This window comes from Mytilus californianus, unplaced genomic scaffold (assembly GCF_021869535.1).
Source record: "Mytilus californianus isolate M0D057914Y unplaced genomic scaffold, xbMytCali1.0.p SCAF_15, whole genome shotgun sequence".
In the NCBI taxonomy this organism is placed as follows: domain Eukaryota; kingdom Metazoa; phylum Mollusca; class Bivalvia; order Mytilida; family Mytilidae; genus Mytilus; species Mytilus californianus.
In genome coordinates, this window is record NW_026262637.1 from 203,466 (window position 1) to 221,434 (window position 17,969).

Consider the following 17,969-nt stretch of genomic DNA (forward strand, 5'->3'; position numbering starts at 1 on the left):
ACATGAACATTTTTCGTCTTTATGTTAAATAAACTAAACAACGGTAGGACCAGAAACCGAATGTATGACTAACAAAAACACAACTGTTAAGAACCACCCGTGTTGTAAAATTTTATCTATTTTTCAGGGCTAAAATGTTAATCATAGGACGGCAAATAATAACGTTGATGGTAGTTAGAATATTTATTGCACTGCTTTTTTTTGCATCTATTGCTTTATCGACAACAACAACCGAAGAATCAACAGATTCTACTGCTACTACGACTGTAAATACAAGGGTAGTTACAAACACTGTAAACATAGCAGAAACTACAACAGAAACTACAACTGATTTAACAACCGAAACAACGGCAAATTCTGCAAATACTACAACTGATGGTACAACAGCAATTGCAACTGATTTAACAACCGAAACAACGCCAAATACTGCATATATCACAATTGATGTTACAACAGCAAACACAACTGATGTAGCGACAGAAACCACAACTGATGTAATGACCGAATTAACGGTAAGTACTGCAGATACTACAACTGATGGAACAACAGCAACCACAACTAATGTGACGACAGAAACCACAACTGATGTGGTGACAGAAATTTCAACTGATGGTACAACAGAAACCACGACTGGTGTAGTGACTGAACCTACAACTGATGTAACGACCGAAACAACGGCAAATACTACAGATACTACAGCTGTTGTTACAACAGAAACCACAGCCGATATGGCAACTGAAACTACAACTGATGTAACGACCAAAACAACAGCAAATACTGCAGATACCACAACTGATGTTACAACAGAAACCACAACAGATGTGGTGACAGAAACTACAACTGAGGTAACGACCGAAACAACGGTAAATACTGCAGATGCTACAACTGCTGTTACAACTGATGTTACAACAGAAACTACAACTGATGTAACGATTGAAACAACGGCAAATACTGCAGATTCTACAACTGATGGTACAAAAGAACCTACAACTGATGTAACGACCGAAACAATGGCAAATACTGCAGAAACTACAACTGTTGTTACAACAGAAAACACTGAGACACCAACATTAGAAACTACTACAGAAGCAACAACTTTAGAAAACAAAACTGAGGCAACTACATTACAAACTACTACAGAGGCAACTACATTAAAAACAACTATAGAGGCAACTACATTAGAAACTACTACAGAGGCAACAACATTAGAAACTACTACAGAGGCAACTACATTAGAAACTACTACAGAGGCAACAACATTAGAAACTACTACAGAGGCATCAACATTAGAAACTACAACTGATGCAACAACCTTAGAAACTACCACAGAGGCAACAACATTAGAAACTACTACAGAGGCAACCACATTAGAAACTATTACAGAGGCAACTACATTAGAAACTACTACAGAGGCAACAACATTAGAAACTACTACAGAGGCGACTACATTACAATCTACAACTGATGCAACTACCTTAGAAACTACTACAGAGGCAACAACATTACAAACTACTACAGAGGCAACTACATTAGAACCTACAACTGATGCAACAACCTTAGAAACTACTACAGAGCCAACTACATTACAATCTACAACTGATGCAACTACCTTAGAAACTACTACAGAGGCAACAAAATTACAAACTACTACAGAGGCAACTACATTAGAACCTACAACTGATGCAACAACCTTAGAAACTACTACAAAGGCATCTACATTAGAAACTACAACTGATGCAACAACCTTAGAAACTACCACAGAGGCAACAACATTAGAAACTACTACACAGGCAACAACATTAGAAACTACTACAGAGGCAACTACATTAGAAACTACTACAGAGGCAATAACATTAGAAACGACTACAGAGGCGACTACATTAGAAACTACAACTGATGCAACAACCTTAGAAACTACTACACACGCAACAATATTAGAAACTACAACTGATGCAACAACATTAGAAACTACTACAGAGGCAACTACATTACAAACTTCAACTGATGCAACTACCTTAGTAACTACTACAGAGGCTACAACATTACAAACTACTACAGAGGCAACTACATTAGAACCTACAACTGATGCAACAACCTTAGAAACTACTACAGAGGCATCAACATTAGAAACTACAACTGATGCAACAACCTTAGAAACTACCACAGAGGCAAAAACATTAGAAACTACAACTGATGCAACTACCTTAGAAACTACCACAGAGGCAACAACATTACAAACTACTACAGAGGCAACTACATTAGAAACTACAACTGATGCAACAACCTTAGAAACTACCACAGAGGCAACAACATTACAAACTACTACAGAGGCAACAACATTACAAACTACTACAGAGGCAACAACATTAGAAACTACTACAGAGGCAACTACATTAGAACCTACAACTGATGCAACAACCATAGAAACTACTACAGAGGCAAAAACATTAGAAACTACAACTGATGCAACTACCTTAGAAACTACCACAGAGGCAACAACATTACAAACTACTACAGAGGCAACTACATTAGAAACTACAACTGATGCAACAACCTTAGAAACTACCACAGAGGCAACAACATTACAAACTACTACAGAGGCAACAACATTACAAACTACTACAGAGGCAACAACATTAGAAACTACTACAGAGGCAACTACATTAGAACCTACAACTGATGCAACAACCTTAGAAACTACTACAGAGGCAACTACATTAGAAACTACAACTGCTGCAACAACAGTAGAAACTACAACAGAGGCAACTACATTACAAACTACAACTGATGCAACTACCTTAGAAACTACCACAGAGGCAACAACATTACAAACTACTACAGAGGCAACTACATTAGAAACTACAACTGATCCAACAACCTTAGAAACTACCACAGAGGCAACAACATTAGAAACTACTACAGAGGCAACAACATTAGAAACTACAACAGAGGCAACTACATTAGAAACTACTACAGAGGCAACTACATTAGAAACTACTACAGAGGCAACAACATTACAAACTACTACAGAGGCAACAACATTAGAAACTACTACAGAGGCAACTACATTAGAAACTACTACAGAGGCAACAACATTAGAAACTACTACAGAGGCAACTACATTAGAACCTACAACTGATGCAACAACCTTAGAAACTACTACAGATGCAACAACCTTAGAAACTACTACAGAGGCAACAACATTAGAAACTACTACACAGGAAATTACATTAGAAACTACTACAGAGGCAACAATATTAGAAACTACCACAGAGGAAACTACATTAGAAACTACAACTGATGCAACAACCTTAGAAACTACTACAGAGTCAACTACATTAGAAACTACAACTGAAACAACAACATTAGAAACTACTACAGAGGCAACAACATTACAAACTACTACAGAGGCAACTACATTAGAAACTACAACTGATGCAACAACCTTAGAAACTACCACAGAGGCAAAAACATTAGAAACTACTACAGAGGCAACTACATTTGAAACTACTACAAAGGCAACTACATTAGAAACTACCACGGAGGCAACAACATTAGAAACTACTACAGAGGCAACTACATTAGAACCTACAACTGATGCAACAACCTTAGAAACCACTACAGAGGCAACTACATTACAAACTACAACTGATGCAACTACCTTAGAAACTACTACAAGGGCAACAACATTACAAACTACTACAGAGGCAACTACATTAGAACCTACAACTGATGCAACAACCTTAGAAACTACTACTGAGGCAACTACATTAGAAACTACAACTGATGCAACAACCTTAGAAACTACCACAGAGGCAACAACATTAGAAACTACTACAGAGGCAACCACATTAGAAACTACAACTGATGCAACAACATTAAAAACTACTACAGAGGCAACAACATTAGAAACTACTACAGAGGCAACAACATTAGAAACTACTACAGAGGCAACAACATTAGAAACTACTACAGAGGCAACTACATTACAAACTACAACTGATGCAACTACCTTAGAAACTACTACAGAGGCAACAACATTACAAACTACTACAGAGGCATCTACATTAGAAACTACAACTGATGCAACAACCTTAGAAACTACCACAGAGGCAACAACATTACAAATTACTACAGAGGCAAGTACATTAGAAACTACAACTGATGCAACAACCTTAGAAACTACTACAGAGGCCTCGACATTAGAAACTACTACAGAGGCAACTATATTAGAAACTACTACAGAGGCAACAACCTTAGAAACTACTACAGAGGTATCTACATTAGAAACTACAACTGATGCAACAACCTTAGAAACTACCACAGAGGCAACAACATTACAAACTACTACAGAGGCATCTACAGTAGAAACTACAACTGATGCAACAACCTTAGAAACTACTACTGAGGCAACTACATTAGAAACTACAACTGATGCAACAACCTTAGAAACTACCACAGAGCCAGCAACCTTAGAAACTACTACAGAGGCAACAACATTAGAAACTACAACTGATGCAACAACCTTAGAAACTACCACAGAGGCAACAACATTAGAAACTACTACAGAGGCAAATACATTAGAAACTACTACAGAGGCAACAACATTAGAAACTACTACAGAGGCAACTACATTAGAAACTACAACTGATGCAACAACCATAGAAACTACTACAGAGGCAACTACATTAGAACCTAAAACTGATGCAACAACCTTAGAAACTACTACAGAGGCAACTACATTAGAACCTAAAACTGATGCAACAACCATAGAAACTACTACAGAGGCAACTACATTAGAAACTACAACTGATGCAACAACCATAGAAACTACTACAGAGGCAACTACATTAGAACCTACAACTGATGCAACAACCTTAGAAACTACTACAGAGGCAACTACATTACAAACTACTACAGAGGCAACTACATTAGAAACTACAACTGATGCAACAACCATAGAAACTACTACAGAGGCAACTACATTACAAACTACAACTGATGCAACTACATTAGAAACTACCACAGAGGCAACAACATTACAAACTACTACAGAGGCAACTACATTAGAACCTACAACTGATGCAACAACCTTAGAAACTACTACAGAGCCAACTACATTACAAACTACAACTGATGCAACAACCTTAGAAACAACTACAGAGGCTACTACATTAGAACCTACAACTGATGCAACAACCTTAGAAACTACTACAGAGGCATCAACATTAGAAACTACTACAGAGGCAACTACATTAGAAACTACCACGGAGGCAACAACATTAGCAACTACTACAGAGGCAACTACATTAGAACCTACAACTGATGCAACAACCTTAGAAACTACTACAGAGGCATCAACATTAGAAACTACTACAGAGGCAACTACATTAGAAACTACCAGGGAGGCAACAACATTAGCAACTACTACAGAGGCAACTACATTAGAACCTACTACAGAGGCAACTACATTACAAACTACAACTGATGCAACAACCTTAGAAACTACTACAGAGGTATCTACATTAGAACCTACAACTGATGCAACTACATTAGAAACTACCACAGAGCCAACAACCTTAGAAACTACTACAGATGCAACAACATTAGAAACTACTACAGAGGCAACTACATTACAAACTACTACAGAGGCAACAACATTAGAACCTACAACTGATGCAACAACCTTAAAAACTACCACAGAGGCAACAACATTAGAAACTACTACAGAGGCAACTACATTAGAAACTACTACTGATGCAACAACCTTAGAAACTACTACAGAGGCAACTACATTACAAACTACAACTGATGCAACTACCTTAGAAACTACCACAGAGGCAACAACATTACAAACTACTACAGAGGCAACTACATTAGAAACTACAACTGATGCAACAACCTTAGAAACTACCACAGAGGCAACAACATTAGAAACTACTACAGAGGCAACAACATTAGAACCTACAACTGATGCAACAACCTTAGAAACTACTACAGAGGCAACAACATTAGAAACTACTACAGAAGCAACAACATTAGAACCTACAACTGATGCAACAACCATAGAAACTACTACAGAGGCAACTACATTAGAAACTACAACTGATGCAACAACCATAGAAACTACTACAGAGGCAACTACATTAGAAACTACAACTGATGCAACAACCTTAGAAACTACTACAGAGGCAACAACATTAGAAACTACTACAGATGCAACAACCTTAGAAACTACTACAGAGGCAACAACATTAGAAACTACTACACAGGAAATTACATTAGAAACTACTACAGAGGCAACAATATTAGAAACTACCACAGAGAAAACTACATTAGAAACTACAACTGATGCAACAACCTTAGAAACTACTACAGAGGCAACTACATTAGAAACTACTACAGAGGCAACTACATTAGAAACTACTACAGAAGCAACAACATTAGAAACTACTACACAGGAAATTACATTAGAAACTACTACAGAGGAAACTATATCAGAAACTACAACTGATGCAACAACCTTAGAAACTACTACAGAGGCAACTACATTAGAAACTACAACTGATGCAACAACCTTAGAAACTACTACAGAGGCAACTACATTAGAAACTTCAACTGATGCAACAACCTTAGAAACTACTACAGAGGCAACTACATTAGAAACTACAACTGATGCAACAACATTAGAAACTACTACAGAGGCAACTACATTACAAACTACTACAAAGGCAACTACATTACAAACTACTACAGAGGCAACAACATTAGAAACTACTACAGAGGCAACTACATTAGAACCTACAACTGATGCAACAACCTTAGAAACTACTACAGAGGCAACTACATTAGAAACTACAACTGATGCAACAACCATAGAAACTACTACAGAGGCAACTACATTAGAAACTACAACTGATGCAACAACCATAGAAACTACTACAGAGGCAACAACATTAGAACCTACAACTGATGCAACAACCATAGAAACTACTACAGAGGCAACAACATTAGAAACTACTACAGAGGCAACTACATTAGAAACTACAACTGATGCAACAACCATAGAAACTACTACAGAGGCAACTACATTAGAACCTACAACTGATGCAACAACCATAGAAACTACTACAGAGGCAACAACATTAGAAACTACTACAGAGGCAACTACATTAGAAACTACAACTGATGCAACAACCATAGAAACTACTACAGAGGCAACAACATTAGAACCTACAACTGATGCAACAACCATAGAAACTACTAAAGAGGCAACAACATTAGAAACTACCACAGAGGCAACTACATTAGAAACTACAACTGATGCAACAACCATAGAAACTACTACAGAGGCAACTACATTAGAAACTACAACTGATGCAACAACCATAGAAACTACTACAGAGGCAACTACATTAGAAACTACAACTGATGCAACAACCTTAGAAACTACTACAGAGGCAACAACATTAGAACCTACAACTGATACAACAACCATAGAAACTACTACAGAGGCAACAACATTAGAAACTACTACAGAGGCAACTACATTAGAAACTACAACTGATGCAACAACCATAGAAACTACTACAGAGGCAACAACATTAGAACCTACAACTGATGCAACAACCATAGAAACTACTACAGAGGCAACAACATTAGAAACTACTACAGAGGCAACTACATTAGAAACTACAACTGATGCAACAACCATAGAAACTACTACAGAGGCAACAACATTAGAACCTACAACTGATGCAACAACCATAGAAACTACTACAGAGGCAACAACATTAGAAACTACTACAGAGGCAACTACATTAGAAACTACAACTGATGCAACAACCATAGAAACTACTACAGAGGCAACAACATTAGAACCTACAACTGATGCAACAACCATAGAAACTACTACAGAGGCAACAACATTAGAAACTACTACAGAGGCAACTACATTAGAAACTACAACTGATGCAACAACCATAGAAACTACTACAGAGGCAACTACATTAGAAACTACAACTGATGCAACAACCATAGAAACTACTACAGAGGCAACAACATTAGAAACTACAACTGATGCAACAACCTTAGAAACTACTACAGAGGCAACAACATTAGAACCTACAACTGATGCAACAACCATAGAAACTACTACAGAGGCAACAACATTAGAAACTACTACAGAGGCAACTACATTAGAAACTACAACTGATCCAACAACCATAGAAACTACTACAGAGGCAACTACATTAGAAACTACAACTGATGCAACAACCTTAGAAACTACTACAGAGGCAACTACATTAGAACCTACAACTGATGCAACAACATTACAAACTACTACAGAGGCAACAACCTTAGAAACTACTACAGAGGCAACAACATTAGAAACTACTACAGAGGCAACAACATTAGAACCTACAACTGATGCAACAACATTAGAACCTACAACTGATGCAACAACCTTAGAAACTACTACAGAGGCAACTACATTAGAACCTACAACTGATGCAACAACATTAGAAACTACTACAGAGGCAACAACCTTAGAAACTACTACAGAGGCAACAACATTAGAAACTACTACAGAGGCAACTACATTAGAACCTACAACTGATGCAACAACATTAGAAACTACTACAGAGGCAACAACCTTAGAAACTACTACAGAGGCAACAACCTTAGAAACTACTACAGAGGCAACAACATTAGAAACTACTACAGAGGCAACTACATTAGAAACTACTACAGAGGCAACTACATTAGAAACTACTACAGAGGCAACTACATTACAAACTACTACAGAGGCAACAACATTACAAACTACTACAGAGGCAACTACATTAGAAACTACTACAGAGGCAACTACATTAGAAACTACTACAGAGGCAACTACATTAGAAACTACTACAGATGCAACTACATTAGAACCTACAACTGATGCAACAACCTTAGAAACTACTACAGAGGCAACTACATTACAAACTACAACTGATGCAACTACCTTAGAAACTACCACAGAGGCAACAACATTACAAACTACTACAGAGGCAACTACATTACAAACTACAACTGATGCAACAACCTTAGAAACTACCACAGAGGCAACAACATTAGAAACTACTACAGAGGCAACAACATTAGAAACTACTACAGAGGCAACTACATTAGAAACTACTACAGAGGCAACTACATTAGAAACTACTACAGAGGCAACAACATTACAAACTACTACAGAGGCAACTACATTAGAAACTACTACAGAGGCAACTACATTCAAAACTACTACAGAGGCAACAACATTAGAAACTACTACAGAGGCAACTACATTAGAACCTACAACTGATGCAACAACCTTAGAAACTACCACAGAGCCAACAACCTTAGAAACTACTACAGATGCAACAACCTTAGAAACTACTACAGAGGCAACAACATTAGAAACTACTACACAGGAAATTACATTAGAAACTACTACAGAGGCAACAATACTAGAAACTACCACAGAGAAAACTACATTAGAAACTACAACTGATGCAACAACCTTAGAAACTACTACAGAGGCAACTACATTAGAAACTACAACTGATGCACCTACATTAGAAACTACCACGGAGGCAACAACATTAGCAACTACTACAGAGGAAACTACATTAGAACCTACAACTGATGCAACAACATTAGAAACTACAACTGATGCAACAACATTAGAAACTACTACAGAGGCAACTACATTACAAACTACAACTGATGCAACTACCTTAGAAACTACTACAAGGGCAACAACATTACAAACTACTACAGAGGCATCTACATTAGAAACTACAACTGATGCAACAACCTTAGAAACTACTACTGAGGCAACTACATTAGAAACTACAACTGATGCAACAACCTTAGAAACTACCACAGAGGCAACAACATTAGAAACTACTACAGAGGCAACCACATTAGAAACTACAACTGATGAAACAACCTTAAAAACTACTACTGAGGCAACAACATTAGAAACTACTACAGAGGCAACAACATTAGAAACTACTACAGAGGCAACAACATTAGAAACTACTACAGAGGCAACTACATTACAAACTACAACTGATGCAACTGCCTTAGAAACTACTACAGAGGCAACAACATTACAAACAACTACAGAGGCAACTACATTAGAACCTACAACTGATGCAACAACCTTAGAAACAACTACAGAGGCATCTACATTAGAAACTACAACTGATGCAACAACCTTAGAAACTACCACAGAGGCCACAACATTAGAAACTACCACAGAGGCAAGTACTTCAGAAACTACAACTGATGCAACAACCATAGAAACTACTACAGAGGCAACTACATTAGAAACTACAACTGATGCAACAACCATAGAAACTACTACAGAGGCAACTACATTAGAACCTACAACTGATGCAACAACCTTAGAAACTACCACAGAGCCAACAACCTTAGAAACTACAACAGATGCAACAACCTTAGAAACTACTACAGAGGCAACAACATTAGAAACTACTACACAGGAAATTACATTAGAAACTACTACAGAGGCAACAATACTAGAAACTACCACAGAGAAAACTACATTAGAAACTACAACTGATGCAACAACCTTAGAAACTACTACAGAGGCAACTACATTAGAAACTACAACTGATGCAACAACATTAGAAACTACTACAGAGGCAACAACATTACAAACTACTACAGAGGCAACTACATTAGAACCTACAACTGATATAACAACCTTAGAAACTACCACAGAGGCAACAACATTAGAAACTACTACAGAGGCAACTACATTTGAAACTACTACAGAGGCACCTACATTAGAAACTACCACGGAGGCAACAACATTAGCAACTACTACAGAGGCAACTACATTAGAACCTACAACTGATGCAACAACTTTAGAAACTACCACAGAGGCAACAACATTAGAAACTACAACTGATGCAACAACATTAGAAACTACTACAGAGGCAACTACATTACAAACTACAACTGATGCAACTACCTTAGAAACTACTACAAGGGCAACAACATTACAAACTACTACAGAGGCATCTACATTAGAAACTACAACTGATGCAACAACCTTAGAAACTACTACTGAGGCAACTACATTAGAAACTACAACTGATGCAACAACCTTAGAAACTACCACAGAGGCAACAACATTAGAAACTACTACAGAGGCAACCACATTAGAAACTACAACTGATGAAACAACCTTAAAAACTACTACTGAGGCAACAACATTAGAAACTACTACAGAGGCAACAACATTAGAAACTACTACAGAGGCAACAACATTAGAAACTACTACAGAGGCAACTACATTACAAACTACAACTGATGCAACTGCCTTAGAAACTACTACAGAGGCAACAACATTACAAACAACTACAGAGGCAACTACATTAGAACCTACAACTGATGCAACAACCTTAGAAACAACTACAGAGGCATCTACATTAGAAACTACAACTGATGCAACAACCTTAGAAACTACCACAGAGGCCACAACATTAGAAACTACCACAGAGGCAAGTACTTCAGAAACTACAACTGATGCAACAACCATAGAAACTACTACAGAGGCAACTACATTAGAAACTACAACTGATGCAACAACCATAGAAACTACTACAGAGGCAACTACATTAGAAACTACTACAGAGGCAACAACATTACAAACTACTACAGAGGCAACTACATTAGAAACTACTACAGAGGCAACTACATTAGAAACTACTACAGAGGCAACTACATTAGAAACTACTACAGAGGTCACTACATTAGAACCTACAACTGATGCAACAACCTTAGAAACTACTTCAGAGGCAACTACATTACAAACTACAACTGATGCAACTACCTTAGAAACTACCACAGAGGCAACAACATTACAAACTACTACAGAGGCAACTACATTACAAACTACAACTGATGCAACAACCTTAGAAACTACCACAGAGGCAACAACATTAGAAACTACTACAGAGGCAACAACATTAGAAACTACTACAGAGGCAACTACATTAGAAACTACTACAGAGGCAACTACATTCAAAACTACTACAGAGGCAACAACATTAGAAACTACTACAGAGGCAACTACATTAGAACCTACAACTGATGCAACAACCTTAGAAACTACCACAGAGCCAACAACCTTAGAAACTACTACAGATGCAACAACCTTAGAAACTACTACAGAGGCAACAACATTAGAAACTACTACACAGGAAATTACATTAGAAACTACTACAGAGGCAACAATATTAAAAACTACCACAGAGGCAAGTACTTTAGAAACTACAACTAATGCAACAACCTTAGAAACTACCACAGAGGAAACAACATTACAAACTACTACAGCGGCTACTACAGTAGAAACTACAACTGATGCAACAACCTTAGAAACTACTACTGAGGCAACTACATTAGAAACTACGACTGATGCAACAACCATAGAAACTACCACAGAGCCAGCAACCTTAGAAACTACTACAGAGGCAACAACATTAGAAACTACTACAGAGGCAACTACATTAGAAACTACTACAGAGGCAACTACATTAGAAACTACTACAGAAGCAACAACATTAGAAACTACTACACAGGAAATTACATTAGAAACTACTACAGAGGAAACTATATCAGAAACTACAACTCATGCAACAACCTTAGAAACTACTACAGAGGAAACTACATTAGAAACTACTACAGAGGCAACAATATTAGAAACTACTACAGAGGCAACTACATTAGAAACTACAACTGATGCAACAACATTCGAAACTACTACAGAGGCAACTACATTAGAAACTACAACTGATGCAACTACATTAGAAACTACAACTGATGCAACAACCTTAGAAACTTCTACAGAGGCAACTACATTACAAACTACTACTGATGGATCAACCTTAGAAACTACTACAGAAGCAACTACATTACAAACTACAACTGATGCAACAATCTTAGAAACTACTACAGAGGCAACTCCATTAGAAACTACTACAGAGGCAACTACATTAGAACTTACAACTGATGCAACAACCTTAGAAACTACTACAGAGGCAATTACCGTAGAAACTACAACTGATGCAACAACATTAGAAACTACAACAGAAGCAACAACCTTAGAAACTACAACAGATGCACCAACATTAGAAACTACAACAGAGGCAACAACATTAGAAAGTACAACTGATGCAAAAACATTAGAAACTACAACTGGGACAACAACATTAGAAACTACCACAGAGGCAATTTCCTTGGAAACTACGACAGATGCAACGACATTAAAAACTACAACAGGTGCAACTACATTAGAAACAACAACTGAAGCAACTACATTAGAAACTTCAACTGAGTCAACAAAATTAGAATCAACAACACCTACAACAACATCAGAAACTACAACAGCCTCAATGACTTTCGAAACAACAATTGAGACAACAACATTATATCTCACAACCCAGCCAGTAACAACATCATTGCCAACACCAACTTCTACACAAACAACAACCACAGTACAGACAACATCAGCTGGAGCACGTGCCTCAGGTATGATATTGTTTTTTTTTCTTAAATTTTATCATGGACACATATGCCAGTTTGTTAGGAAAAAAGTAGATAAAATGTGACAGGTGTGGATTTTTTTGGTTTGATCGAAATACGAAACTCGGTTATAAATAAACACATCTGTTGTAAGATTTAAGAAACCTTTTCAACATAGATACAACTGCACTTTGTATTATCTTATTAAGGGGAAGAAAAATAATTCTTCATTCACAGTTTCAGAAACAATTGCACTCTTTGTAATAATTATAAAAAAAGAGTTCAAAACATTGTGATTGGTCATCAGTAACATACACAACGGATATTCGGCCAATTACGTTACAGTACTTCCATATTTGGTGTATGAACAAAACATAATTGAAGATATCAGACTTATAATTTCCCCCGAGACACAAACTTTTTCCCGACGCGAAGCGGATTTTGATTTTGTCAGTTTTTATGAATTTCCTTTTTTTGAATTTACATTGCAGTTATAGGATTTTGTTATACTTTTTAGTATGACAAACGTATATAAGCGCGTTTCATCTACTGAAGACTCATAAGTGTTGCGCGAATCGAAATATTTGAAATGCCAAATCAAAGTTGAAGAGCCTTGAAAATTAAAAACTCCCTCACAATTTTTCCAAATATGGCTTAGCCCGTCTAAGCATAACCCATCTAAGCATAAGCTTAGAAAACCTTAGTGTTTTGGACAATTCTGTTTTTTTAAACAGCAAGTAAATTTCAAGACAGTGGTCGTATCAGTGATATTTCATGTAAACACAGGACTGGTGATACTCTCGGAGACAAAACGTTCACCAGCAGTGGTAAAAACTGAGTTGTTTCAAAAACTCATCAGTGATACCAGGCTCATAATGACGTATGGCGTTTCTTCTACAAAAGACACATCAGTGGCGCTAGATTCAAACAGTTACAAGGTCAAATCAAATACGAAGTTAAAGAGCATAGAAAAAAAACTCAAAAAAATTGTACCAAATCTGGCTGAGGCAATTAATCCCTGGAGGTAGAAAAACCTTAATTTTTGAATAATTCGACATAAAAATAAAAACGGCAAATCATCATAAGTTTTTACCTGACATGTTTTTATTGTCCCCAAATGCAGGGTGAAGTTGGTTTTGATCAACGACTCGGTCAAACCAAAGACTTTATACTCAGGCGGCATTAAAAATCAAGATGTATCGAAGTCAGAATAATGCGTCCGTGTTGCTTAGTATGTCGTCCTGTGAACTATTAACTTGCTTGTTTATACCTCAGTTTTTCTTTCTAGTACAAAGCACGTTATATATATACATACTTAATTGACATGTACCTTGTTATCATCTTCAATACTCATGTTATATTTGTCAAAGTCATCAATCAATCAATAAATCTTAAAAGTCATTAGTTATATGGTAATTTATAGTTTAGTGATGTTAAACAAACATGTATAACACTATTCTAGAATTTATGGCATTCGGAGAACCAACTGCTGATTCAAGACTTTACGGAGATGACGTGTCAACTAATAATCTTAGATGTTTCACATCAATTCCTTTCTTGGGTGACAGTTACAACTACTTGACAGTAAGTGTATACATTTCTTGTCATTTGCAGTTTAACAAACTTTGTTTTCGTTCAGATCACTTTGTGCGTTGAGGCTTTGGCTAACTCGGCTGTGTATTTTTATGTGTTGGATTAAGTTGTTTTGTGTAATGTATCCGCTTTTTATTCTGTAGGTAGTCCCCACTTCGGTTTTATCATGTATATCTATTATATAGTCATTTTATAAAATTTACTGTTTGCAAAATTATAAATTATTCTAAATAATAAGGATGTTCTTGTCCCAGGCAGAAAACCATTGCCGTGTTAGGCGCAACTTTTTGGAAGTTTTGGTCCTCGGTGCTCTTTAGCTTTGTACTAGTTTTGGCTTTCAGACTTTTTTCATCTGAGCGTCACTGGTTGGTCTTGTGTGGACGAGACGCACGTCTGGCGTATTGAATTTTAAGCCTAGTACCTTTTGTTAGCTATTATTCGTGTGTTTCTTTGTCTTATATGTTCTCCCATTTATTTGTATTGTGGTCCTGTCATGGGATGTTGACGTTTTTGTGTTGTGTTTGACGTTGCCATAAAAGCGGGAGGTTTGGCATGCCACAAAACTAGGTTCAACCCACCATTTTTTTCTTAAAATGTCCTGTACCAAGTCAGGAAAATGGCCATTGTTATATTATAGTTCGCTTCTGTGTGTGTTACATTTTAATTTTGTGTTTTTGTTGTGTCGTTGTTCTTCTCTTATATTTGATGCGTTTCCCTCAGTTTTAGTTTGTAACCCGGATTTGTTTTTATCTCTATCGATTTATGAGTTTCGAACAGCGGTATACTACTGTTGCCTTTATTTAAAGCGTTTTTGTTTCTTTTTATTACAAGCTGTTTCAAGGTTTACTTAGCTAGGCTAATCAGGTTGTTCCACCTACGATAGGATGGAAGGGGGTGTCATCTCGAATTCCCAGAAAAATAAACGCTGAATCCAGAATTCCCGAAAAAATAAAGCATATTTTTTCGAATCCCGAAAAAAAAAACACTAATTCCTGAGTATAACAATTTATATAAGTGTAAATCCTAAATTCCTGCAAAAAAAAAAGACCCAATCCCTACGTCACGAAAAAGGTCCCTCGATCAGTACCTCACTTAGGAGTTTCCCTTGCCACTTTTTTAAATTCGTAAAAGATTATCAGAGCTTATGTTGATATCTTTTAATACTATACGGAAATAAAAAATGAAGTTTAACTATGTCATAATGCATATTGCTATCATGTCGTTACAATCTGCATATTCATATTGACCTTTACTTTTCATTCACAGTTTTCTTCAAATGGTCTAGCATGCATGGGATGCAGATATACTTCCTATGTTCCAAGAGAATTGAACTTGGTTTCAGATCGCGATATAATAGCTGCATTATGGACAGATTTAGTTGTATCTAGATCAACTGAGAAGATGTATTATCATCTCTATAGTGACGATGATGATTTTGGAAATCGAACTCTGATTGATTCAGTTTTGAATAAAGTTTCTTCTAATGTCAATTATTACTCTCAAACAAGTGACTTTTCAGCATCTTGTGTGTATGTTGCGACATGGGAGAATGCAAGGCTATATGGTGATATTGTAAGTAGTAAGATTGTATATACAATTATTGACTTTTGATGAGATTGGTACAATGATTTATGAAACACAGAGACATGATATTCACTGAGGCCAACAACCATGGGTGAATATCATATATCTTTGGTTGATAAATCATTGTATTAACTGATCATGCTGATATCAAATGTGGACAATTGTTTTATTATATAATTTTTTTAATCCATCTCCAATTTTCTAGTATTTGTTTAAGATGTTTAATGACTCCTTGTTTTTATACTAAATATTTTATCTGCTTTAGCAGTTGTTTATTTTAATAAGTTGAAAAATTCGATAAATTCACTAAAAAAATAAACACTGAAAAAAGAAGAAGAAGAAAAAGGCGAACTTGCATGAAGTCATAAACCTTCATTATAGACGTTGCCTAGGAACATATCTATTTAGGTTCATGTGAGCTGTTCCAAATCTTATATTAACCTCTCATGATTTTTCCCGTAGTGAATATAATGTTTTATCAAGCAATATTCCCTTTGCTTTTAGCCAAGGAGAAAAGAGAAATTTTATAGTCATTATAACATTTAGTATTAGGTCCTGATGTAGATTATGGAAATTGTTGCCAAGTTTGTTTTATTACAAGTTAAAATGATAAATAATACTTTGTTTGCATTTTTACCCCCAGAATGCTTATAATATCTTTAAGATCAGTTAAGGGAAATACGTGTTTAAGTGAAGTTGCATATACATTTATTTCCTTTTTCTCTTTTTAGAACACTGTAACATTTCAATTTATTTTGGCAACAAATGGTGCAAAGACCTATGCTTACTCCTTGTTTAAGGATGTAAATATACTGCTTCCACCTGGTGGCAGACAATGCTCTATAGGATATTCAGGATTAGGTGGATCGTCATCAAGTATATACTCCTTCACACAAAGTGCTTTTAAAGTTAGTGAATTTAGAGGGAACACATTTGATGGTGGGTATATAGTGAAAATTTAAATTATTAACTCGACTACCACAGGAAAACTGTCACATTCAACACTTGTATTTAAAAACACAAAGAATGTATATAGAATATTCTTACCTTTATTAACAATAATTCTTGGTTTTCTGAACAAATTCATCCGTTCCAAACAATTTGGTTAAAAGGTATATGTATATATGTGAGCCTCAGTGGTTTGAAACAACAGTTTCTCAAAGTTTTCAAAAAAACTCATCGAAAGATACCGGGCTTCTAATTTT

General features: G+C 36.4%; 1 protein-coding gene across 1 annotated transcript in view; it reads left to right on the forward strand.

The window, feature by feature from the left end:
- Positions 1-17,969, forward strand: part of LOC127725931 (mucin-4-like) — a 95,372-nt gene that overhangs the window by 19,833 nt on the left and 57,570 nt on the right. Inside the window, exons 2-15 of the mRNA XM_052233236.1 lie at positions 128-1,169; positions 1,480-1,493; positions 1,615-1,628; positions 2,128-4,274; positions 8,541-9,674; positions 10,215-10,299; positions 10,417-10,619; positions 10,768-10,781; positions 11,038-11,051; positions 11,443-11,807; positions 12,726-13,593; positions 15,050-15,171; positions 16,447-16,752; positions 17,496-17,703. Of these exons, the coding sequence (XP_052089196.1) occupies positions 135-1,169; positions 1,480-1,493; positions 1,615-1,628; positions 2,128-4,274; positions 8,541-9,674; positions 10,215-10,299; positions 10,417-10,619; positions 10,768-10,781; positions 11,038-11,051; positions 11,443-11,807; positions 12,726-13,593; positions 15,050-15,171; positions 16,447-16,752; positions 17,496-17,703 (6,529 nt within the window). The 5' untranslated portion in view covers positions 128-134. The remainder of the gene's footprint in view (positions 1-127; positions 1,170-1,479; positions 1,494-1,614; positions 1,629-2,127; positions 4,275-8,540; positions 9,675-10,214; positions 10,300-10,416; positions 10,620-10,767; positions 10,782-11,037; positions 11,052-11,442; positions 11,808-12,725; positions 13,594-15,049; positions 15,172-16,446; positions 16,753-17,495; positions 17,704-17,969) is intronic.